Source organism: Bactrocera dorsalis, chromosome 2, assembly GCF_023373825.1.
Source record: "Bactrocera dorsalis isolate Fly_Bdor chromosome 2, ASM2337382v1, whole genome shotgun sequence".
Taxonomy (NCBI): Eukaryota; Metazoa; Arthropoda; class Insecta; order Diptera; family Tephritidae; genus Bactrocera; species Bactrocera dorsalis.
Window position 1 is genome coordinate 93,808,817 of NC_064304.1, and position 26,264 is coordinate 93,835,080.

The window sequence follows — 26,264 nt, forward strand, 5'->3', positions numbered from 1 at the left end:
CAGTTAATGCAATATATTAACAGTGAACACCATTCGAAAAGCGACTCAATGTTATGAACATGTCGCATAATCTTAAATCGTAATGTCTCAAAGCGAGCCAGCGGCAAAAATATGAAAAATATCGGCAAGCATGCGACAGCAGTCAAAACAATCTCAAGCACTCAATACAAATTGAGCGCAAAGACATTTGTTGGAGGCCAACGTAAAAGAGCAACGCACTCACCATGCTTGCTCGCCGAATACACCACAAAGTCTCTATGATAGGCGGTATATAAAGCATAGTGACATACAAAATTTCATGTCATTTCAAAAATTACGGCCCGTACGTAAATAACAAATAGTTGACTGCTGTGCTGTGGTGGTGTTGCTCGCGCTTGACTATAACGAAAACGAAAGTGTCAAATATACATACAAATATATATTGAACGTCTAAATAAACGAGTGTTAAAATGAAAGCGTTCGTCGTAGCCGGTATTTGCTTGATTAGCATTGTTAGTTTAAGCTCTGCACAATTCTCCAATGGACGCGTTTTGGATCCACCCAATCCACAATTGTGCGCTCAAAGGATTATACACGAAAAGACACCCGATGGCAAAGGGTGAGTATCTACACTGCAGCATGTAGGCGATGAACTATTGCATAAAAAATGAAAAGCCATTTGACTATTAAATAAAAATATTTGAGTGTCTATAAAAAATTATATTTCTATTGTGATATTTGAAATGAACAAATTTAAAAGTGCAATACGAAATCTGTTTCATAGAAAAAAGAGAAAAATATCTCAAATAATGTTTTATATGTATTTTAACGAAAGCGCGCCGAACCAACATATTATTTCAATTGCCAAGTCTTGAAAATATTAGTATTTATAAAGTTAAATAACCTTTTAAATTTTTTGGAAAAATATTAATGATCTTCCTATTCAACAAAAATTTTAATTTAAAGAATTTTATTTAAAAAACACTTGAGTGACCACGTAACAACAAATAAGTGCAGCATCCATAGTTTTATACTTTGTTATTCATTCTAGTTTTGTTTTTTTTTGTTTTTTGTTTTAAACAAAACTTTTTTGGTTTTTAAAAAAAAAGCTTTTTGACGTTATCAGCACTACAATGTCAATTAACAAAAAAATTGTATATAACAAATAAACAATAGATGTGTGAAAATATTAAAAAAAAAACAATTTACTGTTAATAAATATTAGTAAATTAATTATATTTTTTAACTATTTTTATCCCTAAATAGTACAGTCATTACAATAAGTTCACCTCGGAATTCTAGATTCTTACCTAATTTAAGCTTAAATTACTGGACTAAAAAATTATATGCATAAAAAAGAACCCAAATCCAGAAAATTTTTTCTCACTTTTTTTTACATTTTATAACCAAAAATGAAATACTACAACATAAAACAGCAAAAAAATGTATTAAATATTATGTTATAATTTTAAAGTTAATGTTTAATTTTTCTGATCATTCTTTTTAGGCAGTATAAAAAATAATTAATTTCAAATTTAATTATGTATAACTGTTATTCAATATTTTATTATTCGAGGGAAAGCAATTTTCTCTTAAAAAATATTTTTTTAATAGAGAACTAAAAATAAAGCTCATAGGCGCGCTTACCAGTATCTGCCAAATGTTGATACATGATTTTTTTATATTAATCATTTCTTCTTTATAAATTTCATTTAACAAATCTAATTTAAAAAAATTATAAAGGACATTTTTTTATTAAATATAATAGTATTATTATTTTTATTATTATGACAAATTATATATTATAATTATATATATAATTATTATTGCTTTTCCGCAGCTACTTCTTCTCGTGGCGCGACCCACAATTGAAGGGTGTGGAAGAAGATTGGTTGACAGGCAGAAACTTCTGTCGCAGACGTTGCATGGACTTGGTTTCATTGGAAACTAGCTTAGAAAACGAATGGATTAAACAACGCGTGGTTAACGAAAACGTGAGTAAATAACTGCAAACTTCTTGTTATGAATATTTAGAAAAGAATATACGCAATATACTAAGAATATATGCGATATACCTATAATAATCTTAATACTTAATCTTATAACATATAAAAAAGGTTTTTTTAATCAAAAATTGTGTTATATATGCATAAATAAATAATATGCCCTTTTGACTAATAAAAAAAATAATTCGACAATCATAAAATATATTTAATATTTTCAATTAGCATTAAATAATTAATTGCCATATTCATATACGTTACACAAACATTTTTATTTGCTTTACGTATTAAAGTAAGTTATTTGCTTTAAGTAGTGGCAAGTGCCATAGCTTACGTTTCTAAACACAAAAGACTTTTGAAGCGAACTTGTCAATGATATTCACCTCAAATGAGTATTACCAATTCGTCTTGTTGAATTTGCAACTCAAAACAATTTTGCACTTAACAAAAGTAAAAGTTTGTATGTAAATAAAGTATTTTGTGGAAAGTGAAACCCAATTGGAGCTGTAAACAAACACATGCCTAACCAATAAAACATAATGGCGCTACCTACACACAAACTTATTGTCGAAATACACCTTTGAGCGCAAACGCAATGAAGGTTTGCATACATTTCTCTGTCAAAATGTTGTCAACGCGCAACCTGAGTTTTGTAGAAAAGAAATGTCAAAGCGAAAAAAAACCAAACAATACAATTATTCACAGTCATTTACAAAACCTGTGAGTGTTAATTTTGGTTACTGCATAAATAATTGCTTATAGCCGCCAGCTGCTATTAGCTGCTCATTCATTTCTAACACACATATGACCCGGCAGTTCATTTTCACTTCAATTGTTGGTGTTTCTTTTATATCAACACAATTACAGATTTTTTTTTCATTTTGTTAGTTAAATATGTTTATTTTGTACGAGTTCGCACAGTTTGCACTTGGCAAATTGTTTCAAATTTTATCATGGTATATGTAAAGATGCATATACATATATGTGTGAATGTAAGCAGTTAATTATTCAAGAGTGTTAGTTTAATGAATGGGTCAAATAAGTGTTTCAAAAATTAAAAAAGTCGCACTTTGCTCGCTTAAAAACTTTTTTACTTGAAAATATTACGTGTATTTAAATGTAGGTCATTTTTAGCACATTTACAGCCAGTAATAACCTTATAATATGCAATTAACGATATCTAGTGCCACACACAGTTGATTTTAATTAAATTCTTGTTGACATTTCAACATAATCTCCAAACTATAGTGTATTTTGTGCATGAAATATCACTTTTTTCAAAAAAATAATATACCAAACGTTCACTACGAAGAACTCTACCCACAACAGTCGGGTCTACGTAACCGAAACGGACCTAGATTTTTATCAAGCCAATGACTGCCAACTATAACAACAACAGTATAAGCTATACTTCACCTTTGAAACTGTCGCATGCTGTTTTTCTAACACCTTAGAGTATATTCCACACTTAAAGAAGGTTCTCATAAAAATCATGAGCTTCACTATTTAAGCCACCAAGACCTCTACATATGTTTCATATGTTCCAAGACGCATGCCACAAACTGCCAAAGCAGTTAGCAGTAGTGTGAACTCTATATTTTTCTATTTTTTTCACTAAACTACTTGTATTGCATACAGTAGATACCTCGGAGAGTGGCTAACATAACTAGCAACAGTTATAAAATAAACATAAGGAGACTGATTTTAGACCACATTAATGAGCTGTTCACTTACTCTCTTGTATGGAAATCAATAAAAATTTTGAGTGGGCGTAGAACACTATCAGGGCACGAAAATTATAGCGACAACTAATAGAGCTTTCAACAACATTTAAATCATAAATTCATAAATACACCAAAATTCAATCAAAATACAGTTTGCATATAAAATGAAGTTCATTGCCATAAATTATTTGCAGATGCTCGGTCTGCTAATGGCAATACTAAAATATAATAATCTCCACATTTTATGCAGACACGCCAACTTTTTAGCACTCATAAAAAACAGATTTACATATTTACAAATTTATATCTCCATTTTCCACCGAAATGCTAATGATTTCAACATTTTGCCACGCTAAATTGCTATGGACGCACATGAATAAAATATTTCACACAAACGCCGTTATAATTGAAGTTTTCTCAACACATAAAGTTCAATGTGAAAATTAGTTTTTCGCGCGGCAACGAAATGTGCAAAGTGTAAGCAATTGGCCGGTGCCAACTGGTGCCACCGCTTGCTGTGACCAAAACATATGCATAACGGTTTATGCGCCCATATGCATACATATATGTCTATATGCAGGCATATATATCTATGTATATGCTCGTATGATTTTAGTTGCCGGCCTGCGATTGGGAAAAACTAATTTTCCACATCGTTAATAAACTCGGCGAAACCGTGTGGCAAACAAACAGTGTTATGGTTAATTGAGTGCTGAGGATACACGTAAAATGTTGCAATTTAATTAAAGCAAAAAAATGCACTAAACGAATGATGCAGTGCGGAATTAATGTAAATTTTCGCAATCTTTTGGTGGAAGAGGAAGTAAGTGTGGCAAATTATCTAATATGCATAATTGAAAGTAATCAGGTATTATTGGTGTTCACAGTCGTAAATGTGGAAGCTCTTGGGTTGAGTTTTATCTTTTCAGGAAAAGTGCAATGCAAATAAAAATTAATGAAAGTAAAGTATAAAACGTAATTAAAGTGTACTTTAGTTGGCATAATTTTACATTACATTATAAATATTTATACAAATTAGTAACAAAAAATGTTAAAGGAATGACTAAAAGTATTCGTTACAACCAGCTTAAATGCTATTCTCCACACAAAATACTCAGAAGTGTGAAAATTGAGAGCACAATTTGACATCTGATAATTTTCCGAGCTGATACTTACTGCCATAAACAATTTTGACGACCAAACTCATTGAATATTTAACAACAAATAAAATTTTGGAAAATTACATTAACTTAAATGTTGAGAAAAAAAAAGAATTTTATAAGTACTTTGCAATGGTGCCAAGAAAATTCAAATAATAACATATATTACAGCTAGTCAGCTGTTCATGAGTTGACATTTCTCTAAATACAGCTGTTATTAGAATAGAAAAAATAGAACTTATTTATTAGTTATTTAAATTGACCAGAACTATGTGAAATATATATACATACATATGTATATATAGGAATATAGTCAGGCGTAATTTCATCATTAAAAAAAATATATTTCTGGTGTATGTGATATCTTGAACACCTTCCTCAAAATGTACATTTATTGGGAAACCACAGAGTATTTGATTTTTTCCAAATAGCGAACATCCTTTTAAAACATTTCGCAAACTGCTCAAAGCTGTTAACACTCTGTATATGCACTTATATACACCGTATATACCTATATACTTATACACATGCTATCCAAACTGCATATCTGCACTCACTTTCTTCTTAATTGGTGTCACCACAAAAGGGCTTGCCCACTGCCATATGACGCTGCAGCGACCGATAACCAAATGAAGCAATGTTAAAAAGCATGAATTTATGCCGCCAAGCACACACATACATACAAAACTGCTTGCATATGTATGAGATCTGCACACCATTACTGCCTTTGTCATAAGCATTTCCGCGCTTCTCTACGGCTGATTGGCCCTTCAACTTAACACCGTTATTATTTGTTTATTGTTGCTTAAATCGTTATCGCTGTTGTTGTTGTTGATTTGCTATATGTCGTGTAAGAGAAAGTGAAAAACAAATATTTACTATATTATGACTGAGGTGTGATCCGTTAAAGCCGAATGTCAATGGTAGTGGCGGCGCAGGCATTAACTCAACACGAGCAATGGAGGCTTAAACTGCAAACAACTGCATATACATACATGTGGACGAGTCGTATATTTGCATACATACATATATACCAATGTATATGTATATACATTAAGCACACACATGAACTTGTTTGGTCACATTTGTAAATGCAAGTAAGCTACTAGAGGCATTCAAAAATTATTTATGAATTATGTGTCGGATATTTAACGTATTTTATTTTATTTTATTTGCCGTATTTTACTTGACAGTAATGAGCCACTTAACATGTTTGCTATGCCACTTTCCACCACACAACAAAGCTGTTGTTGGCATTTAATTTTTTGTCAGCTTAGTTTAAGCTTTTTATTGCCAGCACATTTTTAACCGATCAAACCACTTTAACGGTTTATTGTTTTGGTTCTTTGTATGATTGGCGTGAAAATTTTGTGTTTTTTTTCGTCTACAATGCAATAGGTTGGTAGCTGACGACTAACAATTAATAAACGGCACATACATACATACATAAATGCATATTTATAAACACTACTAAAATTTAGGCTGGCTTAGACGCACTGCCAATGGATAACGGTGTCAGCACCATTTATATACTTTATGCGCGCATGAGTGAACGCCTTTTAAGTCACATATGTATTAACAAGAAGCTATAGTACCCTTCCCAGGTACATTTTTATAACATAAAAAGGAATAAAAAATCCGTTATGCTAAAACTCTGAATAATCTGAATAGTTTTTCCGAAATTATTTATGATAATAATTCGATGCTAAACTTCGTGAAGATTTCTTGTCAAAAAAAGCTTTCTGGAAAAAAACTGCGCTCTGATCTACTAGTTTGACAAGACACTATAGCAATCCGACGTTTTTTCAGGATGGCAAATTGAATATCGATACTCTGTTGAGGGTATAATTATTTTTAAATTATAAATGTAAATATACAAATACATACATATGTACATATATCTAAGCAATAATTTACACTTAAAACATTTCAAAAGTATACAACAACCACTTTATTTTGATTTCAGGTGAAATATATCTGGACCAGTGGTCGTCTCTGTGACTTCAAGGGTTGTGACCGTCCCGATTTGCAGCCCACCAACGTCAATGGCTGGTTCTGGACCGCTACTCTGCAAAAATTGGCTCCAACTTCCGAGCGCTCCCAGGGTGATTGGTCGCCAAGCGGCGGTATTGGTCTGCCCCAGCCCGACAACCGTGAATACAAACAGAACGGTGCTCCCGAAAATTGCTTGGCTCTGCTCAACCAATTCTACAATGATGGCGTCAACTGGCACGACGTTGCCTGCCATCACAAGAAACCATTCGTGTGCGAGGAAAACGATGCCTTGCTGAAGTACGTCCGCTATACAAATCCAAACTTGCGCATTTAAATGTGGAATTGTTTTGATATGTTTGCATAGGAAGTACAGCAAATGGTGTGTGCAGCCGTGCACGAAATTGCTGGAGTGAAACCAAAAATGTTTTCTATCATATAAAATGTTAATCTATTAACGCAGATACTCATAAGAGCAATGCATATTTTCATTTTTTCTTTCTTGTTTATCCTACTCTGTTCTATGTCCTTATTTTAGCAGCCAAAAACTAGCAAAATTTATGTATGTACCACATGTTCGTTTGTACTTAATTATATACATATGTACATATGTAAACAAGGACACACCTTCGAAAATTTTACGCTTTCTGAATTTTCTGATACTTTCTTATACTCTCATTATTTAGTTAAATAATATTTTTTTATTAATTTATGATTATAATACATATAAACGTCGAAAAATTCTCGAATCTTTTATTTATTGATAATTATTGTATATATGTATGTATGTACATCAACATAGTAGCATGTATATAGTAAGTATGGAGTGTATATGAAACAAAAATATTTGGATTGGTCCTTTTAACTGAGCACATTAGTGCTACATCCACTCAAAATGCGAATTTTGAGCGAAATAATAGAGTGAGTGAGTGTTTCATGTTTTTGTGCTTACGAGATGGTTTGATGATTTGATTTGAAAAAAAAACTTGTTTTTGAAAATTTCTACATATGTATGTATTTCCATTGTTACTGTTATGGTACTTGGGGAGGGAGGGCATTTCAGTGAAGTAAACTTAAAGATAGTTTCGAGTATTAGACGCACGAGAATCATGTCTATGTAACCGAAAGTACCCCACTAAGGTCTGTTAACAAGATATCATTTATTAAAATTATATGGACAGTGTTTTGTGCCGATATCAGAGAATGTATGAATTTATAATCTTTGCTCCAGGCTATTCACTTTTATAGGAGAGCCATACAAAATTTTAAATTTCGAAGATAGGGCGTAAAAGATTGAGTGTAGCGTTTACTGTATGGCACGTAGCGCCGTCCTACTGGAACCAAATGTTGTCCAAGTCTTCCTCTTCAATTTGCTTGAAGAAAAATTCGGTTAACATTGCGCGTTATCGCTCACCATTGATGGTTACGGTTCCTTCTTCATTTTCGAAGAAAAATGGACCGATGATTCCACCAGACCAAAATCCGCACCATACAGTGATTCGTGCTGGGTGCATTGGCTTCTCGACGATTACGTGCGGGTTTTCTGTGCTCCAAATGCGACAATTCTGCTTGTTAACGTAACCACCGAGGTGGAAATGAGCCTCGTCCGAAAAGATGATTTTTCGGTAAAATTGACCATCCTCGGTCAAACGATCTTCTGCCCAATCTGCGAACTGTAGAATAGTGAATAGCGACCCATTTCGTAAATTTTAGACTTTTTACTGAATATCTGTCACTTTCCGAATAGAATTTAACGTTTCCAATGTCGAAATATAGATAATTCAAATTTAAAACGTTAGATGGCCCACCCGTTATTTCGAACACTGCATTCTCGACATATTGCCAGTAAAATGTTATATTGGCAGCCTGGCAACATTACAGTTTTAAATTAAGGTGGCAACATCATTGTTCTCATGCCGCATTAATTGTCAAAATAAAAAATATTGTAAACATTCTTCACTTGAATTTTTAACATTCTTATTTATAAAAATATCACTAATATCAAATAAATATGGATGTCGGTGAACTACTGTCTTTCAAGGTAAGAAACACCGCAATTCGAAAACAATAATGATTTTACCACCGCAATAACCCTACAGCCAGAGCAGACTCCAAAACGTCCACATGATGACGATGATGATTACTTATTGAATTCCTCGGAGGACAGATCTACTCGATATGTTAAAAGGGATGAAAAATCAAAGCGAATGCGCCGCATTGAGCAAGCCAAAGAGTCAGCAGATTTCGTGAAACCTGATGTTCCATCATTGGATTCCTTTTTCGGTCCTGAGCTGACCGAAGAAGAGCGAATCAATATATTGAATTATGTAGAAAACGAAGATGCGGAAGGTGACGTACTTGATGAAGTTGGACTTAAGAAATTGCTACTGGTTTTTGAAAAACGTAATTTGAAAAACCAGGAAATGAGAATCAAATATCCTGATAATCCAGAAAAGTTTATGGAATCGGAAGTTGATCTGCATTCAGTCATACAGGAGTTAAAAGGAGTTGCGACAGTGCCAGATCTTTACCCAGTTTTGGTGGAATTGCATGGCATACCTAGTATCTTGGAATTACTCGCACATCCAAATACAGACATAGCAGTTGCTATTGTGGATCTCTTGCAAGAAGTCACCGATGTAGATATATTAGGTAAAGTCTGTACAATTAAACAATTGAAAATTAATTACCTTTAATATAATTTTATAAATAAAATATTGCAGGAGAGAGTAGTGAGGGAGCAGAAATTTTGATTGAAGCTTTACGTAAACAACAGGTCTGTGCACTTTTAGTACAAAATTTAGAACGTCTCAACGAAGAAGTAAAAGAAGAAGCAGATGGAGTTCATAACTCTTTGGCCATCGTGGAAAATTTAACAGAAATGCACAGTGATATTGTTAGAGAAGCAGCTGAGCAAGGCCTACTTGCTTGGCTACTTAAAAGGCTCAAACAAAAGTCACCCTTTGATCCCAATAAACTTTATTGTAGTGAAATCCTTTCCATACTAATACAAACAAACAACGATAATCGTCTAATGCTTGGCACTATTGATGGCATTGATGTATTACTGCAACAGCTAGCTATTTATAAGCGACATGATCCATCCTCCACGGAGGAACAGGAATATATGGAAAATCTATTCAATTGCCTTTGTTCAGCGCTGATGGCCAAAGAAAACCGAGATCGTTTTCTGAAAGGCGAAGGCTTGCAGCTTATGAATTTAATGTTGCGAGAGAAAAAGATGTCACGAAATGGTTCGCTGAAAGTGCTCGATCATGCCATGTCTGGTCCAGATGGTCGTGAAAACTGTAATAAATTCGTAGACATACTTGGACTTCGTACAATTTTCCCATTGTTCATGAAGACACCGAAACGCAATAAGAAACATCTATTATCATCGGATGAGCACGAGGAGCATGTTTGTTCAGTGATAGCTTCGATGCTGAGAAATTGTAGAGGAGCGCAACGACAAAGACTGTTATCGAAATTCACCGAGAATGACCACGAAAAAGTAGATCGGTTGCTAGAGTTGCATTTGAAATACTTGGAAAAAGTAGAAACCGTAGACCGGGAAATAGATCAACAAGAAAAGGTAGCTAGTTTATGCTAATTATTTAAAATTCCTAACTCAAACGCGTACATTTTATTTTCTTTAGAATACTGAAATCGATGAAGATGAGGAAGCAGAAAATAACTACATCAAGCGATTGACAGGCGGACTTTTCACGTTGCAGCGAATAGACTATATTATTTTAGAAGTATCAGCCACTGCGGATACGGTGAAGCAACGAGTTGTACAAATTTTGAATTTACGGGGTTCATCAATGAAAACTATAAGGAATGTTATGCGAGGTTGGTGATCATTATTTCATACTCAAAATTTTTTTAAATAAAAAACAAAAACTATTAATTATAGAATACGCCGGGAATTTGGGCGACGACGGTGATGCCGATTGGAAGGAACAGGAGCAATCACATATCGTTTCATTGATTGACAGGTTCTAAAATGTATTCATAAAACAAACAACAACTGAGGCATGTCCGTTTTTATGAAGCCGAAAACTTGTTTAATAAATTGCTTTTGGTATAATGTGCAAACAAATACATACAATTTTGAAAAAATAAATGAAAATTCCATAATAATTACTTAATTCATTTCGGTTTTTTGTCACAAGTGACTTTTTTCTTGGGTTTGCAAATGGGACTGCCACCTCCATCACTACCACTTTTTGGGCCAGGCTTTTTGCTAGTTTTGAATTGAAATATATAATTAGTTTGATTCTATTAACAGTTATAGGTGAAACAGGCAACAGTGTAAGAGTTTCTGTTTAAAACAGCTGTTTTTCATACAATTTAATTGTTCAACAATGTGCTTTTATCTATGTGTAGTTACAATAAATTATTTTAAAATTAGAAGAAATAATAATAATATAAAATAGAGATTTTAACACAAATATACTAAAAGTTGATTTGTGACCACTACAACTACGTACGTCCACATCAAAGATAGCAATGAGTGGACAAATGAGAATGAAAGATAAAGGAAATTATAAGAAAAGCGGTTAACATAATAATTTGCAAAAATTGCGCCAAAATTAGGTAAAATTTCAACTTTAATAACAAATATTGTACATTTAAAATATTTGCAACCTTTTACTTAAAATCACTTAACAATTTTTGCAAATTCTAAAAGACCAATCTTAATTTCAAATCGTCTGGTGTTTTTTATACTTCGTATTATGTTGTTTTGTTTTCGACGTGTAGGTGTTGCTAATGTTGAACTACTTTTAATTCGAGAATCTGGAATATCTACTTCACGCTGTCTGGGATCTCGAAGCTAACATCCATGTTCATTTCTCGCGCTAAATGGACAATTTGAGCCAAATGCACAGACAAATTGGCAGCTTCGTCCAAATCGTGACGGGGAATAATCCTCAAACCGGATTGGCGAATCAATTCTCGTGCCTCGTTCACATTTGTGCCCTTAAAAATACACAATAATAATTATTTGTATCAATATGATATTTTCAAAAGAAATCAACCATCTATGCTTACCTGCAGTCTAACTACTATAGGCATTTTCATGTTTAAATCTTTGGCAGCAGCAATAATGCCCTCGGCAATAACATCACAACGCATAATACCACCGAAAATGTTTACAAGAATACAGTGAACTTTCGGGTCGGCAGTAATAATCTTGAAGGCTTCCTTAACAGCTTGTGCTGTTGCGCCGCCACCGACATCAAGGAAATTAGCTGGATCCCCGCCATAGAGTTTAATAATATCCATGGTGGCCATAGCTAAACCAGCGCCGTTCACCATGCAGCCGATGGTGCCGTCTAAAGCAATGTAGTTCAGATCGAATTTAGCTGCCTCCACTTCTTTGGGGTCCTCTTGAGTCCAGTCACGCAATGCAAACAATTCCTTCTGACGAAATTCAGCATTATCATCAAAACGGAATTTAGCATCCAATGCGAAGACTAAGTTAAGACAAAATATTTATTTATATTAAAAATTTGTATATTCAGTTGGTTTTAACTCGAAAATTATATATCAGAAAAGGAATGAGACAAATTTATACGAATTTCTACATTTTAAGGTCTACTAATGAACTAATGTGCACCGGTATTTGGTATTTAGATACTTTTAATAAATCAATAATAATAATTTGTGTTTAAATATTTATAATACTCGATAATGTTAAATTTTGAAAATATCAATTTACATAAATGGCATGCTTAAAAAAAATTATTAAACCGGCCGTTTTAGAACTAATAAAAAGTGTCGGTTGCAAAAAGCTATTTAGAAATTATTTATGATTACTAATTTAAAAGGCATATTACTTACAGGAACCTGCCGTTATTATGGCATTAAATGTTTGATAAAGGGATATATTTTTTTAATTTGTTGACATTAATTCCATCGATTTACATTTCGTAATTGATTGATGGAGTCATGGGTATTTTTGTTAATAATGATTAAATTAGATAACATTATGTTAATTAGTTTAACGACTCTTTAATTTTACAAAATACTTACAGCCTTCGAGAGCATCCTCTGCATAAGGATTAATTTCAATGAGTAAAGCGTCCTTCTTTACGAACAGCTGATACATGTTCATTAGCATTTTTACGGTTTCCTCTTGGAATTCGCCCAAACCAACGGAATTCACCACTTTAGCTGCTTGATCAGGTGTCAACCCAACCTTAATATCAATTGGTTCATAAACAATAGCATCAGGGTTTTCGGCAGCCACTTCCTCAATATTAACACCACCTTGAGATGAAGCAATGATAACTGGACCCTTTTTTTGAGTAGTTTTCAAATTAATAATTTTAAAGGATAATATGTTTATATACAAACATTAAAGGCTCGCTCCATCATTACGGCAAAATAGAATTCGCGGCGTGGGAATTTGCGCTCCGCAACCATAACAGAATTACAGATACGACCAGCAGCCCCAGTTTGCTTGGTTACTAAAAGTTGATTTACCATCTTGCTGGCAATTTCTTGAGCTTCGGTAGGTCTACGATTGAATTAAGTATTGCTAAATAATAGTGTATTTAAAGTTTATTAAATCAAATTCTTACGTATTTACAACGCGTACACCACCCTTTAAGCCATTCTTAAAATGACCTTTTCCGCGTCCACCAGCCAAAACTTGCGCTTTCAACACAAGATTATTCGTATCGAGTTTTTGGGCAATTTCTTTGGCTTCTTGACCGGACTTCGCAACACCAAATCTGAAAAATGGTTGGCAATGTATACAAATTATCAGCGCTAATAGAGCGTAATCCAACTCATCATGATGTATTCAACCATAAAGATAACATACGTGTACGTATTATAATGTATACAACTTGAACCTTCGTTTGTAAACAAGATCTGAGAAATGAACTGAATATTAAATAGAAAAAATTTACTCTATATATTTTACTGTTTATTATGTTAGATATTTTAAATCCTCCACTATAAATATTAAACCTAATTATGGAACATTAAATAATCACATATGTGTATAATTATTGCATATTTTTTATTTATTTACACATCGCCCTGAAATTACTATGTGTGTATGCCAAACAGCAAATCTCAAGCTAGGTACAAAGTCTGCTGAAATTGCTCATTTAGCATCAAAACTTTACTAATGTTGTTGATAAGCGACTAATTAAAATTGCGTAATTGTATAAGTTCAATATATGTATGCTTTTCATTTAGCATTTGTTTTTTTGTATTGCAGAGAAAACACTAGCCTTAGCGAAAATTTAAAATGTATAGAATTTCCGGAGAAACAATGTTTTGGTTTAACGTTTCGAAGTCAAACAAAAATAGCCAATATACAAATAATTTGTATATAACTTCAATAAATCTGTTTAATAATTGATTAAACAGGTATTTTTAAATATGAACTAACTTACTTTGGAGTTGGGATACCGGCTTCATTAAGTAAAGTGTATGATACATGTTCTTGAACATTAAGGTTTCTTTTCTGCAGACTTCCACTGGTGGCAAGCGCAAGAATCTGGAAAAAAGACAATTAAATTGCAAAAGAAAAATAGATCAACAGGCATATCTGTGAGTGAATTTGTTTACGTTTGTATACTAAAAACGTTATATTCCCTAATTAAACAATACAATAATTACAACGACTTTAATTAATTACGTCACTGATAATGAACTCTAAAAAGAATGTCAGCTGAGAATTTGATAGTCAACAGTTGATTAAACGTTTCAGACATTGCTAATGAAGTCTCATATCTTCACCATCCACCCAACAACATACTGCAAATCTCAACAATTATGTAAAAAATTTGCCAAAAAATCCACCATACCTTCTGCCCAACCTTTGGGTTTACGATTTCATTCAAAATACCCGTCCGAGACAATAAAGCAGCCATATTTAACTAGTGCGGTTGTAATTAAAAAATTTATATATTAATATATTATATAGCGGTTGTAAATTATTCGGAAAATATATTAAAAAAATCTATATTATTCCAACCACCAAAAATTGTCGACAGCAAATATGTGAGAAAAACGAGTGACTCGACTGTAGAAGAATCCTATACAATGTCAAAATCAAAGTGCTGCCAAGTCAAAACTGTTTCAATGAATCGAGACGTAAGGCATTTGTACACACAGAAAATTATAAAAAAAACAGTGTTGGATTTTTCAAACTACAATCGCTGTTTATTGCAAAGAATAGTTTTGCCGTCACCTAGATTTGTAATTTCGTGTGATAAATACGTAAATAAACATTTAACAATTGGATTGTAATGAAGTGTTGATATGTCATTTTACACATTTCTACGACTATCGATAAGTTTTAATCGATTATGCAATAATAAATAAACAAACCCTCATCAATAACTAACACCACAAAGATTGTTGATATTTTTACAGCTCCTATTTTAAAATTCTCTATACACATTTCAAATTTTAGAAATTTGTGCTTATTGAAGCTTTTCACTTACAAAAGCAAATAATGATGAACACTGTGAATACAGAAAGTTGTCAAAAAAGGTGTTTTTTATGTCGGAGGAAAATCTTATCTACGCAAAATCAGAGACTCGTCGATAGCAGTACATGTCCGGCATCAAAGAAATCTTTTAAGGATGTTTTATCTTACTTAGCACGTCACGCGAATTCTGAGCTATATATTGGCTATGGCGAATCTGTATGCACAACATGCCATTTTGATGTGGTGGAATATGACACTTACCTTATGAAAGCTTTAAAGAAGCAACGTGCCCTTCTTGATTTAATAGAAAAAGCAGTTTTGGGAGTTGATTCTGATTTTGATAATGAATTTGATTCGGATATGAGCGCACTAGATGAATTGACCAACGACCATTTCTTTGATGATGCTCAAATTTCGGATACTGAAATTGCGCAAACCATAGATGATGCTATTGGAGAAAAATCGGAGAACCGTTCAACAAGTCCATGTGGAATAAATAAGAGAAATCGTACGACTGGTACTAAGTGTGATTTTTGCGCCATGCGATTCCAAACAAAATCAGGGTTAAAAAAACATATAACAAATGCACATAAAAAATTTAGCTGCGAATTGTGTAATTACAGTCATCGTAATGAAGACTACGTATTGCTGCATATGAACACGCATGATGGACGAAATGAGAACCAATGTCGTTTTTGTGACAAAGAATTTTCAACAAAAATTAGCACAATTCGTCACATGGAAGTACATTTCAATTCCAAAAAGTATCAATGCGATAAGTGTGGCCTCTGTTTTTCACAAACAACCGTGTTATACAATCATAAACTACAACACGAAGCTGAAGAACAACCACTTCAGTGTGAGGTTTGTTCACAAGTTTTTAAAACTAAGCGCACGTACCGTCATCATATGATAACACATCGGGCGGACCGGCCTCGTTATAAATGTGAATATTGCACTAAAACATTTACAGAAAAATATACTCTTAAAGTTCACAAACGAACGCATCCTGAAGCAATGAATTCCAGCGACGTCGCTCAAGTAAAGGAGCAGCAACAAGATATCCCACCAGATAACGAACGAGTACAAACCCAGGATATCAAATTCAATTGTGTAATTTGTGATCAAATATTTACAGCTAAGGATCATCTAAATAAACATATGGAGAAGGAACACGACGTTATACTTAAATCCTTAACGATCAATAATTTTTCTGAATTTGATGTGGTCGATAACGAGTCAAAGAAAGCTTGTCATATATGCGGACAAATGTTTAGTGCCCAAGCAAATTTAGACTATCATCTGAAATATGTTCACACGAGTACATTTTAAAAAAATATAACAATTGCTTCATCAGTAATTTTTTATGTTATAGATTAGTATTTCACTGATTTATATTTAACTCTTAGGTATTAATTTATGTACATATATATATATACGTGTTTGGTTCATCACTAGTAATTGTTTTCTGTTTTTTTTATTTCTTTAAAATATTACCAGAAAGCCTCATATTACGTAAAAGGCCATTTTCAAATAACCAAATAATTTGATATGGATGTACAATCGAAATCACAGTACTATGTTTCATATAATTTAAAGAAAACACAAATTATGTTATTCAGAGCCAGTAACTAGAACTATGTTAAATAATAGTTCGTTTATATCCAAGTTTGCTCTAATTATATAATTGCCTGTATTATGTCTCCGAGGTCCAAATAAAAAGATATACAGATATCTAAAATGACTAAATTTTTATTTATTTCAAATAATAAGTTTGTCTTCCGATTTTAGAATTACATCGTGTTGTTCTTTCATATGCTGATTGCATATATCCCTGGAAGAAAATTGATCGGAGCATATAATACATTCGAAGGTATTTTCTTCCTGGTGCACAGAAGGTTTCATTTTTCTTCTTCCCCCTATGCGTTCTGCATCTTTATCAGTATGACATCTGAGATGAACTTTAAGTGTATATTTTTCAACAAACGACTTCCCGCAAATTTCACAGCTATAACGTGGGCGATCATCACGATGTACCCATAAATGGTTTCTATAAGTACGTCGCGTTTTGAAGGATTGGTTACATACTGCACAAATCAGCGGGTCATCTTCAGCATCATGTTGCAATTTGTGATTATAGTAAAGTGGTAACTCGGAGAACCTTAGTCCACATCTTTCACACTGAAAATTTTTTTTGTCCCAATGTTTGTGCATATGTCGAATAACATTGATTTTGCGAGAATAACGTTTATTGCAGAAACGGCATTCCAAATCAGATCTTCCTTCGTGGATATTTTTATGCAATTCCAAATATTCTTCATCTTTTGCGATAATGCCGCAAACTTCACATTTCCAAATTTGTTTAGATGGTTTATGTGCAACGTTTATATGTCTATTCAGAAGTGCTTTACTTTTGTAAACTGTACTACATATTTCACATTTAGATGGAATGTTGTACTTGCGAACACTAGCGGGAGGGTCTTTAATTGTATCCAATACCAGTTCTTCTATATCTCTGAAATCTTCGCCATCATCAGTAATAGACTCGGGTTTTTCTTCTCTTTCTATAAACGTCTTATCAGTATTATTTTCATCACCAGTGAAACTCTCTCCGGTTGTGCTTTGAATACTTATATCGATTTCTTCTATTTTTATATTACCATCTTCTATGCATTCATCCAACGCTTGCGTTGCTATAAGCTCGTCGCTGAGCTCTGGATTCCGCAAGAATGAAATAATACGTTTTTGTATTTCCAACAATTTGACCATATGCTCGTCGTATAATAAAAGATCGTAGTAGCAAGTTTTACAAATATAGCATTCATTGAATTGATTAGTCCATGCTACAACAAGAGGCGGTTTAGATATTTTTGCTAAATATTCCACAATTGAACGGAGAGACTTTTTAGAAAAAGGAGATTTTTTATTGATGTCTTCAATTTCATCGCATTCATTTAGGAACACTCTGCAAAGAAGGCAACGCATACTTAAGTTGTTTTTGCAGACCCAAACGAGTTCAACACATCCAACAATGTTTGTATATATGTATTTGTTGTTAATGAGGTGAATAACTGTCAAATTTATTAAAACGTATTTTTTATAAAAGCGAAAGCATAAGTGTTGTGCAAAAAGTTAACAAATGAGTTTATCAAACGTCGCTCTTATCGATATAGAGCATAAAACTCATTTATCGAACAGAGGTAGAGAATATGCCTTAGGGATGTTGCCACTTTTAAATCTTAAATTTGTACAAAATAAATAAAATGAAAAACGAATTACAATATTAATAATACTTTCATTCATTTATGCAAGCATTAAACATCGCACATCAAGAAATTTATAAGAAAAATTACAGAAATTATTTCTTAACAAGACGTCAAAATTTGATTTGATTTGATTTTGGTTCCAACACTCAGTGTTGCCGCCACGTTTATTTATGTAAGCACCATACAAAATCTATGGTCTTGGTGCATTTTGGCAGTAATTTGCCGGTGCCACTTTTATTTGCTTGAACAGTTTTTCTTACGTATTAAATATTGTACAATTTTTACTTAATAACAGTTCTTAATTGACGATGGCAAATACTGCTCATTACCACTAAACAGTCTATGCAAATATAAGCGATGTGATTTTCCGACATTATTCTATCACTGATATACCATCCTTTGTTTCATTAATTCCATTCGTTCCCTTATCGCCAGCGATGGTCGACCATTTAGTTATTTACTTTGTATGCAATATTTCATAAATTTAGCTTGTGAAGACTACGAAAAAACATTTTAACCGATATCTAAATTGATATAATGCGAGTGAGTGCAGTTTGGCGGCATTTTGTCAAAGTTGACGAAGGTAGAAGAGTGAAGTGCAAAGAGTGCAATAAATTGTTAAAATACAACAAAAGTACGACAACACTTTCATTTCATCTAAGAGCGATGCACGGAATAGACACAGGTAAAGTTACCGACTTGAAATGTTATCAGCTCCATTAGTTATTTGTGGTATTTGCCCATCACTTAAATAAGTAGTCGATCTTAAAATTGAAAATAACGCGGAGGTATAGCTTATAAATCGGATATCGACTAACCATCCCTAACCCCACTTTTCAGTGGTTAGTTAATGTGTCGCCTTTACCCAAATCGATAAAGGTCGAAATCGACTTCTATGAAATTATAATAATAAATTTAACCGGTCAATTCAAATGGGAACCAATCACCTATTCTGTTTCAAATTGCATTGTAAACATTGTATTCTATTAGCTTAAGCTAGTCTGCAGTTTTGCGTAACATTTTAATAAATTACAATGAACCTTATCCAATTCCATGTTGTTTATATGAATTGAACGGTTTCTCTCGTTTTATAATAAAACATACAGTCTATGAACAAATAGAAAAAATTTGATGCAATTCTAAAGATTTTTGTAGATAGCCCGTAATAAATTATTGCATAAAAATGAAATGTAAGCAATAATCACAAATTGAAATTTTATATTTCCAGCAAAATCTAGGGCTGAACTCGATTATACTGACACTGCAAGTACCATTCGAGAATTAACCAGCGAGTATTGCTTTTTGTGTGGTAAATCGGACAAACCCTCGAACCAAACATTCCAAAATATTGAAACATGCAAAGTGCCGGCATCAGGAAAACCAGTTCAGGTCGTATTACAACATCTGGCCCATTGTGTAAAAACAAATCTGGTGTTTCAAGGGGTCGCAAGTATTTGCTTGGAATGTTGTGATGAATTAGCCGAATACGATAATTTAATGGTTAATCTGCTTTCATTTCAAAAACGTTTAACTGAGAAATTGAGATCAGTTTTGTCTGGCGAACTGAAGTTAGAACAGATCGATTATGATGAGTCTATTGCCGAAGCAATGATCGTTGAAGACGATGGTCAGATAGAAGACGCCTTTGAGCCGGATTTGGAGCCCAAGGAAGAGTTCATAGAAATAGTTGGAAATGAGGAAAGTGTTGAAAGCACGATTCTAGATGAGGAAAGCATGCACAGTGACAAAGAGTTTAATGATGATGAGGACGAATGGAACGCCGATAAAATGTTTGGGGAAAAGAGCCAGGAATGTGTTGTTTGTGGATTAATTTTTAAAACGAAATCTGAACTTCAAAGGCACATAAGCTCAGCGCATGACATAAAACAATTTATTTGCCCTATATGTGGAGTAGTTCGTAGAGACCAAGAATACTTGGAATTACATATGAATCTGCATGAAGGCAAGACAGAGTTCGAGTGTCGGTACTGCGATAAACGTTTCACTAGACCAGTAAATACATTGCGCCACATGCGTAAACATTGGGACAAAAAGGAATATCAATGCGAAAAATGTGGGGAACGGTTTTCTTTGGATAATATGCTTTACAACCATCGTATGCGTCATGAAGCCGAAGAAAACCCGCTTATATGCAGTATATGTAACCAGTCATTTAGGTCAAGAAAAACGTATAATCACCACATGCTTATTCATCAAGAAAATAGGCCGAGACACCATTGCACGCACTGCTCAAAGTCCTTCACCGAACGTTATACGCTAAAAATGCATATGAAATCGCATAATATAGAACTTCCTTCTAGTCGCTCAAAAGTGGCACAGCTATTAGACGAACAGGAACTTAACGAAACAAAGGAAGCCGTATCTACGCTAATATCGAAATTTGACACATCTCCACAGAAAGAGTTTAGCTGTGTAATTTGCAGCCGATCATTTGATAATAAAGAAAATTTGGAGAAACATTTGGAAAGTGACCATGACGTTATTTTAGGTGATGATAACAACCAGTAAATTACATGCTTTTTTTTTTAAGAAATTTTAATAAATGTTAAAGGAATTTTATTTCTAAAACAACCGTGAAGTAAGAACTTGAGGTTGGGATGGGAAAATGAATATGGTACCTTAAACAAACTAGCGCCTGGTGCAGTATCAATATGCTAAGACCATGAAATTTTCTCTATATATTGTAATTGAAAAATTTCGGAGTCGGTTCCTAATTCAAAATGAATGCATGTGGTCTGGAATTAAACTTTTTGGTTGTGATTGGGAGATTAGAAATTTTTTAAATTTCGCGTGCAGTGTTCACTTTACCAAATGTATCAAATGTGGCCTTTTCTCTACATTTTTATAATCTTCAAAAATTTTTTTGTCAACTGTTTTGAATTGTCACTTGAATCACCAATTCAATTAGTAAAACTATCACAGTTAATGGCCAAATGTTGGAGCTGTTTTGCATTCACTGACTGCATGCACTGTTCTAACATGAATACTCGGTTCAGATACTTAATTTTCAGATTTTATATTTAAGTTGTTGGCGAAAATAAAAAAGAACACCGAAAAACTTAAGTTTATTCGTTCTCCTGTGATCGCAAGCGACTGTTGGGATTGGTGAGACGGATCGACAGCTGCTTGGCGCGCTCAACAATTTCCTTCCGCTTTTTGGAAGATACGCCGTGGGCGATTTCTCCGCAATATTCACGATTTTGCATTAACAACACCTCTAATTCACGGACATTGTGAACCAAGAACTTCTTGAAGCCAGTTGGCAGCATATGACGGGTGCGTTTGTTGGAACCATAACCAATGTTAGGCATCAGGTACTGACCCTTGAAACGGCGACGTACTCTGTTGTCAATACCTTTTGGTTTACGCCATTTGTGCTGCAAAAATAAAAAAAAAAAATGTTTTATTACATTGAAAAACATAATTTTACCAATCTCACCGAAAGCTTAGCATAGCGATCCGATTGATGGCGGATGAAGTGCTTGGTGCGCTTCTTCACAATTTTTGGCCTGTATGCGGGGCGGATAGTCATCTTTACGCTATGAATATAAGATATAAATTTCTCTTATTAACATTTTTCACTAAATCAAAACCAACTTTTAATTGTCAACAAAATTTTTCGAATAGCATAAAAGTCATCCAAAATGATGATAGATTTCAGCACAAAGTGCATTATTCGTTATATAAACTCTTATTAAAAGGCACAGAATATTATAAAAATTAATGATGTTATAAATATTTTCTGATTATTTTAGAAATTACACACCGATTTTTCTGAAAGAGCACGTCAAAAAGAAAGAAACTTAAAGTTGGCCGCTATTGAGTAAATCGTAATTTGACACTTGGTGTCATTCAACAGTGTGTACAAGTCAATTATTAAACACATTTCCGGTTCTTGTACTAACTTGAATTTAAATAGTCCGTGAAAAAATAAAACAATGTTTGTAAACCATAATTTAAAAATTGAGAAATAATGTGGAATTCACTTATAATTTATTTTTTTTTTATAATCGATTGCTATTTATGTTTGCTGTTGTTGCTAATAGAGGAGGATCTATAACTGACTTATGACACGAAGTTCGTGGCACTCAAAAGGAAACGTCGAATGCAGTCGGGTCTAAGAAAACGGAACGGACCTGAATTTTTATCCGGCCAAGTACTGTCTACTCGGCACCATGCCTCAAGATAACTTCAGGAAGGTTTTCTGCCGCTACAACAACAAGAACAAACGTCGGAGACCGTATAAAATATATTTGTGGCATGACGTCCGGAGTCGATTTAAACATGGCACCCTGTCTGTATTCGAGATATCGATCTGAACTTTTACACACGTCCGCAGTTAACGGAATACTATAACATATAGCTGTCATACAAACTGAAACCAAAATCAGGTCTTTGTTCTGAAAACTTATTTATTTGACATAAAATTTAGCATTGATTTTCGACCAAAGCAACGCTGCCATTTCCGAGTAAGTTGTTCAAGTAGATTACTATCGCAAACCAAACTGAACGATCAAAATCAAGTTCTTGTATAGAAACCTTTTTTATGAAGGAAATTTTTCTGGTTTTGTTTAAGAAACATACATAAAGAATTATAGATTTCAATTTTTATTCAATACTTAAAAAATCACAAATAATATTAATAATAATTATAAATACTTGTAAATTGTTATCTTACATAGACTGGTTACACTTTTTATTTAATTCGACTACAATAGGAGTATTAAAATGTATATTTACATAAATATATATATTTTTATGGATAATTTCGTATTAGTTTATTACTGCAATTTAAATTTCCATGATGCTTCATCATTTTCTCAATTCAACTTTTATATTTGGTTCAACGTCATACCACAAACTTATATGGTCGACGAAATGTAGATCTTCATATTTGAATGCTGTGGAGAATTTGAAGTTCCGGACAAGCACTATAAGCATAATCCTTACTGCGATCTCAGCATAACGCCAACCTGAAAATAATTTAAAGTGAATCTTTGGAATTGTAAACAAGTAGTTCACATGCAACATTTCATCTTACCAATGCAGTTGCGGGCGCCTTTTGAAAACGGCATATATACATATGGATTTCGTTTGGCTATGTTTTCGGGCAGAAAATTGTCGGGATTGAAGAGGTGTGCTTTTGGTCCCCACCAAGTTTTCGCACGATGTAAAGTGAATATTGGTACTATCACTTGCATTTTTGGTGGCAAAATTAAATCTGACGTTAATTTCGTTTGATGTATAGTTTGACGTCCGACTATTGGTATTGATGGCATAAGTCGTAGCGTTTCCGCAACAACCATATCTAGGTAAGGAACTTCTTTAAGATGATCGTAAGTAACTTGTATGTCATTTTCTGACCATATTGAATGGATTTCTTGAAAAAGTTTCTCTTGAACATCCGAATGCATAGACAACATTACTAAGCCTGAATAAATTGCAGTGGCAACTGTTTCGAAGGACTAAAAAAATAATTTATTTTAATAAAAAATATATTAATAATTAATTTACATTATATTTTAACATGTTAGTGTAGTATGGTTTAGTTTTGTGAAAATTTATGTTTTGCTTAAAATTATTCCACTTACTTACCGCACCAATCAAGCTGATAGATTCTATGATAACGTCTTCCTTTGCAAATTTTCCATTATCGAAATAATTTAGTGAAATATCTAAAAATGAGCTCATGGTTTCTTCATCATACTGCCATTCTTCAACTTTAGACATATTATTGTTGTTCGTACGCTCTTCTATTAACTAAGGAACATAATTATTAACTTTTCTAGTAAGAATGGATATATGTATGTATCTAAGCATATATTTTTAACCTTATTCATAAAATTTCGCAAAGAACGGCGCGACTTGTAATAATCGGGCGTGCGCGCTAAGAAACCGAGACCCAATGTAGAACACGCAGCATCTTCGGCAATTTTCTCCATTAAACTGATGCATATAGTAACAGTAAAAGTATTTTACTTGAAATTCTTGTAAAAATATGTACATTAACTTAAATTAAATTATTCTAACATTGATGTAATTAAATGTGTGATTACTACGTAGTTATGAAAGAACATTAAAACAAGAAAAAAACGTTAATTTCGATTGAACCCAACATAGATGATGTTAATATTATTATTATTAATGTTATATTTATGTATGGTAATACTTACATAGTAAATAAATCGATAAGCTCATAATTTTCACTGGCACCTTCTCTCATGTCAACGCCCATAGTGGCTTCTAAAAAAAACAATATCATATGAAAGTCATTTTAATTTTAATTTTAATATAATTGCATTTGGAACCTTAAAGTTTTCTTTATTGGTTTTTTAGTTTAAGTCTTCAATACTTGCCTATGGCTATCTCCAGAGTAACGCGTTTAATAAGATCAAATAGCTTATGTTCGCCACCATTTGAAAGTTTACTCAACCGTTTAACGCTAGTATTCGCACCTCGGTTAAAAAGGGGAAAAAGGCTCATCAGTAACTTATGATTGAAATAACCATTAATTAATTTGCGATTGTGCTTCCATGTACTAACTGAAATTTGGGAAATTGATGGTGTTAAATAATTTTGTTTTAATATACATACGTGCGGAAAGTTAGTATTAAAAGCTTTGTGAGTAACATATGATATTATTTAATTTTATTATGTATTTTTTTTTTATTGTTGCATCACATAATTTTAAGTTTTTCGTCATATTTTAATAACAATTAGTTAATAAAATTAAACTATTTCATTTTATTATTTTCACAATTTTCTCAATTCACATTACAGTATTGTTACAATCAATATTACCTTCGCTCGTAATTATTCCCTTCGGTATAGCCTTATTAATGGGATTATATAATACTTCCGCTTTGCTCAGAAATTCCGTTGATGATGTAACAGTTTTGATTATATCTGGGTCTATAGTGACAATTACTGGATAAGTGCCCAGCCACGCGCAATATGTTGATGTATTGAACTCTTCGAAATATGAACTAATTATGTACAAAAATCCTATTGATTTCAACAAAATAATATATATTTCGATTAGCATATTTTTATTTAACGTATTGAAATCAGCTCACTTTTGATAGGTACCAACTTATATGCTATCCCAATAAATGGTAGTCCAAAAATTGTTGGTATCTTCGTTGTGATATTTTTGAATTGTTTACGTTTAATATAAATATAAAAATATGAAGTTAAAATTAAACACACGATTCCAAATGTATAACGCAATTGCACACAGTAACAATTATCATAATTTTCCGTACTTGGAGACATTTTCGAACGTAATTAGTATAAATTTTCGATGAAACTAACTTTAATAAGACAGTCTACATTGTTTTATATTAGTTCCTATATATATAAGTAAAACCAACATTTTCTGGCTATTTTGCAGTAGTTAATGGTTTTACTGACATTAATTTATTTTTGTAATTTTTTAATACAACATGTGTATGTAGGTATGAACAGTGGCTATATAATGTGTATGTACAGGTAAATATGCATAAGTGTGTATAAGTTGATACAAAGGGCAAATGACTAGATAATTTAAAGCACTATTACGAAATATACAAAAATAATCGGACGTAAGTAGTCCCAACATTCTTATATCATACGCAGACGCATGTAGAATGAAATTTATTGTCACCCAAGTAATGGCG

The 26,264-nt window shown here is 33.0% G+C and overlaps 8 protein-coding genes across 8 annotated transcripts; 4 read left to right on the forward strand and 4 right to left on the reverse strand.

Moving 5' to 3' along the window:
• Positions 1 to 290: 290 nt before the first annotated feature.
• On the forward strand, positions 291 to 7,599 carry LOC105230849 (hypothetical protein). Its single transcript, XM_011211843.4, has 3 exons — positions 291 to 598; positions 1,820 to 1,973; positions 6,833 to 7,599. The coding sequence occupies exons 1-3, from the start codon at positions 450 to 452 to the stop codon at positions 7,193 to 7,195; spliced, it is 666 nt and encodes a 221-aa protein (XP_011210145.1). The 5' UTR covers positions 291 to 449; the 3' UTR covers positions 7,196 to 7,599.
• Positions 7,600 to 8,739: 1,140 nt separating this feature from the next.
• On the forward strand, positions 8,740 to 11,009 carry LOC105230851 (beta-catenin-like protein 1). Its single transcript, XM_011211847.4, has 5 exons — positions 8,740 to 8,899; positions 8,958 to 9,510; positions 9,582 to 10,450; positions 10,515 to 10,710; positions 10,775 to 11,009. The coding sequence occupies exons 1-5, from the start codon at positions 8,870 to 8,872 to the stop codon at positions 10,861 to 10,863; spliced, it is 1,737 nt and encodes a 578-aa protein (XP_011210149.2). The 5' UTR covers positions 8,740 to 8,869; the 3' UTR covers positions 10,864 to 11,009.
• Positions 10,901 to 14,941, reverse strand: LOC105230850 (succinate--CoA ligase [ADP-forming] subunit beta, mitochondrial). Its single transcript, XM_049448267.1, has 8 exons — positions 14,861 to 14,941; positions 14,691 to 14,762; positions 14,277 to 14,380; positions 13,449 to 13,601; positions 13,222 to 13,384; positions 12,898 to 13,162; positions 11,914 to 12,338; positions 10,901 to 11,841 (listed from the first exon to the last, which is right to left on the reverse strand). The coding sequence occupies exons 2-8, from the start codon at positions 14,754 to 14,756 to the stop codon at positions 11,668 to 11,670; spliced, it is 1,350 nt and encodes a 449-aa protein (XP_049304224.1). The 5' UTR covers positions 14,757 to 14,762; positions 14,861 to 14,941; the 3' UTR covers positions 10,901 to 11,667.
• A 155-nt stretch (positions 14,942 to 15,096) lies between these two features.
• LOC105230853 (serendipity locus protein beta) lies at positions 15,097 to 16,679 on the forward strand. The gene has a single exon (XM_011211849.4). It carries the CDS (start codon positions 15,344 to 15,346, stop codon positions 16,649 to 16,651), a length of 1,308 nt encoding a protein of 435 aa, XP_011210151.1. The 5' UTR covers positions 15,097 to 15,343; the 3' UTR covers positions 16,652 to 16,679.
• A 169-nt stretch (positions 16,680 to 16,848) lies between these two features.
• Positions 16,849 to 18,534, reverse strand: LOC105230852 (serendipity locus protein delta). Its single transcript, XM_011211848.4, has one exon. It carries the CDS (start codon positions 18,302 to 18,304, stop codon positions 17,081 to 17,083), a length of 1,224 nt encoding a protein of 407 aa, XP_011210150.2. The 5' UTR covers positions 18,305 to 18,534; the 3' UTR covers positions 16,849 to 17,080.
• A 436-nt stretch (positions 18,535 to 18,970) lies between these two features.
• Positions 18,971 to 21,177, forward strand: LOC105230854 (serendipity locus protein delta). Its single transcript, XM_011211850.4, has 2 exons — positions 18,971 to 19,270; positions 19,814 to 21,177. Exons 1-2 carry the CDS (start codon positions 19,123 to 19,125, stop codon positions 21,112 to 21,114), a joined length of 1,449 nt encoding a protein of 482 aa, XP_011210152.1. The 5' UTR covers positions 18,971 to 19,122; the 3' UTR covers positions 21,115 to 21,177.
• Positions 21,178 to 21,603: 426 nt separating this feature from the next.
• Positions 21,604 to 22,434, reverse strand: LOC105230855 (60S ribosomal protein L32). The gene is made up of 3 exons (XM_011211851.4): positions 22,373 to 22,434; positions 22,046 to 22,145; positions 21,604 to 21,983 (listed from the first exon to the last, which is right to left on the reverse strand). The coding sequence occupies exons 2-3, from the start codon at positions 22,136 to 22,138 to the stop codon at positions 21,672 to 21,674; spliced, it is 405 nt and encodes a 134-aa protein (XP_011210153.1). The 5' UTR covers positions 22,139 to 22,145; positions 22,373 to 22,434; the 3' UTR covers positions 21,604 to 21,671.
• Positions 22,435 to 22,546: 112 nt separating this feature from the next.
• LOC105230977 (probable cytochrome P450 313a4) lies at positions 22,547 to 26,122 on the reverse strand. The gene is made up of 8 exons (XM_011212038.4): positions 25,683 to 26,122; positions 25,408 to 25,611; positions 24,963 to 25,148; positions 24,780 to 24,849; positions 24,438 to 24,552; positions 24,202 to 24,366; positions 23,648 to 24,071; positions 22,547 to 23,579 (listed from the first exon to the last, which is right to left on the reverse strand). The coding sequence occupies exons 1-8, from the start codon at positions 25,879 to 25,881 to the stop codon at positions 23,419 to 23,421; spliced, it is 1,524 nt and encodes a 507-aa protein (XP_011210340.2). The 5' UTR covers positions 25,882 to 26,122; the 3' UTR covers positions 22,547 to 23,418.
• Between the last annotated feature and the right edge of the window lie 142 nt (positions 26,123 to 26,264).

Excerpts from the sequence above, each read along its gene's own strand:
- LOC105230854 (XM_011211850.4), top strand. The coding sequence starts at position 19,123 with ATGCGAGTGAGTGCAGTTTGGCGGCATTTTGTCAAAGTTGACGAAGGT. Across the intron at positions 19,271-19,813 it reads GATGCACGGAATAGACACAG|CAAAATCTAGGGCTGAACTC; the intron begins GTAAAGTTACCG and ends TTATATTTCCAG.
- LOC105230977 (XM_011212038.4), bottom strand. The coding sequence starts at position 25,881 with ATGTCTCCAAGTACGGAAAATTATGATAATTGTTACTGTGTGCAATTG. Across the intron at positions 25,612-25,682 it reads TAAGTTGGTACCTATCAAAA|GATTTTTGTACATAATTAGT; the intron begins GTGAGCTGATTT and ends TGAAATCAATAG. Across the intron at positions 24,850-24,962 it reads TACTCTGGAGATAGCCATAG|AAGCCACTATGGGCGTTGAC; the intron begins GCAAGTATTGAA and ends TGTTTTTTTTAG.
- LOC105230852 (XM_011211848.4), bottom strand. The coding sequence starts at position 18,304 with ATGCGTTGCCTTCTTTGCAGAGTGTTCCTAAATGAATGCGATGAAATT.
- LOC105230850 (XM_049448267.1), bottom strand. The coding sequence starts at position 14,756 with ATGGCTGCTTTATTGTCTCGGACGGGTATTTTGAATGAAATCGTAAAC. Across the intron at positions 13,602-14,276 it reads GCCGGTATCCCAACTCCAAA|ATTTGGTGTTGCGAAGTCCG; the intron begins GTAAGTTAGTTC and ends ACCATTTTTCAG. Across the intron at positions 13,385-13,448 it reads GGTGTACGCGTTGTAAATAC|ACCTACCGAAGCTCAAGAAA; the intron begins GTAAGAATTTGA and ends ATTCAATCGTAG.
- LOC105230853 (XM_011211849.4), top strand. The coding sequence starts at position 15,344 with ATGATGAACACTGTGAATACAGAAAGTTGTCAAAAAAGGTGTTTTTTA.
- LOC105230849 (XM_011211843.4), top strand. The coding sequence starts at position 450 with ATGAAAGCGTTCGTCGTAGCCGGTATTTGCTTGATTAGCATTGTTAGT. Across the intron at positions 599-1,819 it reads AAGACACCCGATGGCAAAGG|CTACTTCTTCTCGTGGCGCG; the intron begins GTGAGTATCTAC and ends GCTTTTCCGCAG. Across the intron at positions 1,974-6,832 it reads AACGCGTGGTTAACGAAAAC|GTGAAATATATCTGGACCAG; the intron begins GTGAGTAAATAA and ends TTTTGATTTCAG.
- LOC105230851 (XM_011211847.4), top strand. The coding sequence starts at position 8,870 with ATGGATGTCGGTGAACTACTGTCTTTCAAG. Across the intron at positions 8,900-8,957 it reads GTGAACTACTGTCTTTCAAG|CCAGAGCAGACTCCAAAACG; the intron begins GTAAGAAACACC and ends ATAACCCTACAG. Across the intron at positions 9,511-9,581 it reads CACCGATGTAGATATATTAG|GAGAGAGTAGTGAGGGAGCA; the intron begins GTAAAGTCTGTA and ends AAAATATTGCAG.
- LOC105230855 (XM_011211851.4), bottom strand. The coding sequence starts at position 22,138 with ATGACTATCCGCCCCGCATACAGGCCAAAAATTGTGAAGAAGCGCACC. Across the intron at positions 21,984-22,045 it reads ATCGCTATGCTAAGCTTTCG|CACAAATGGCGTAAACCAAA; the intron begins GTGAGATTGGTA and ends TTATTTTTGCAG.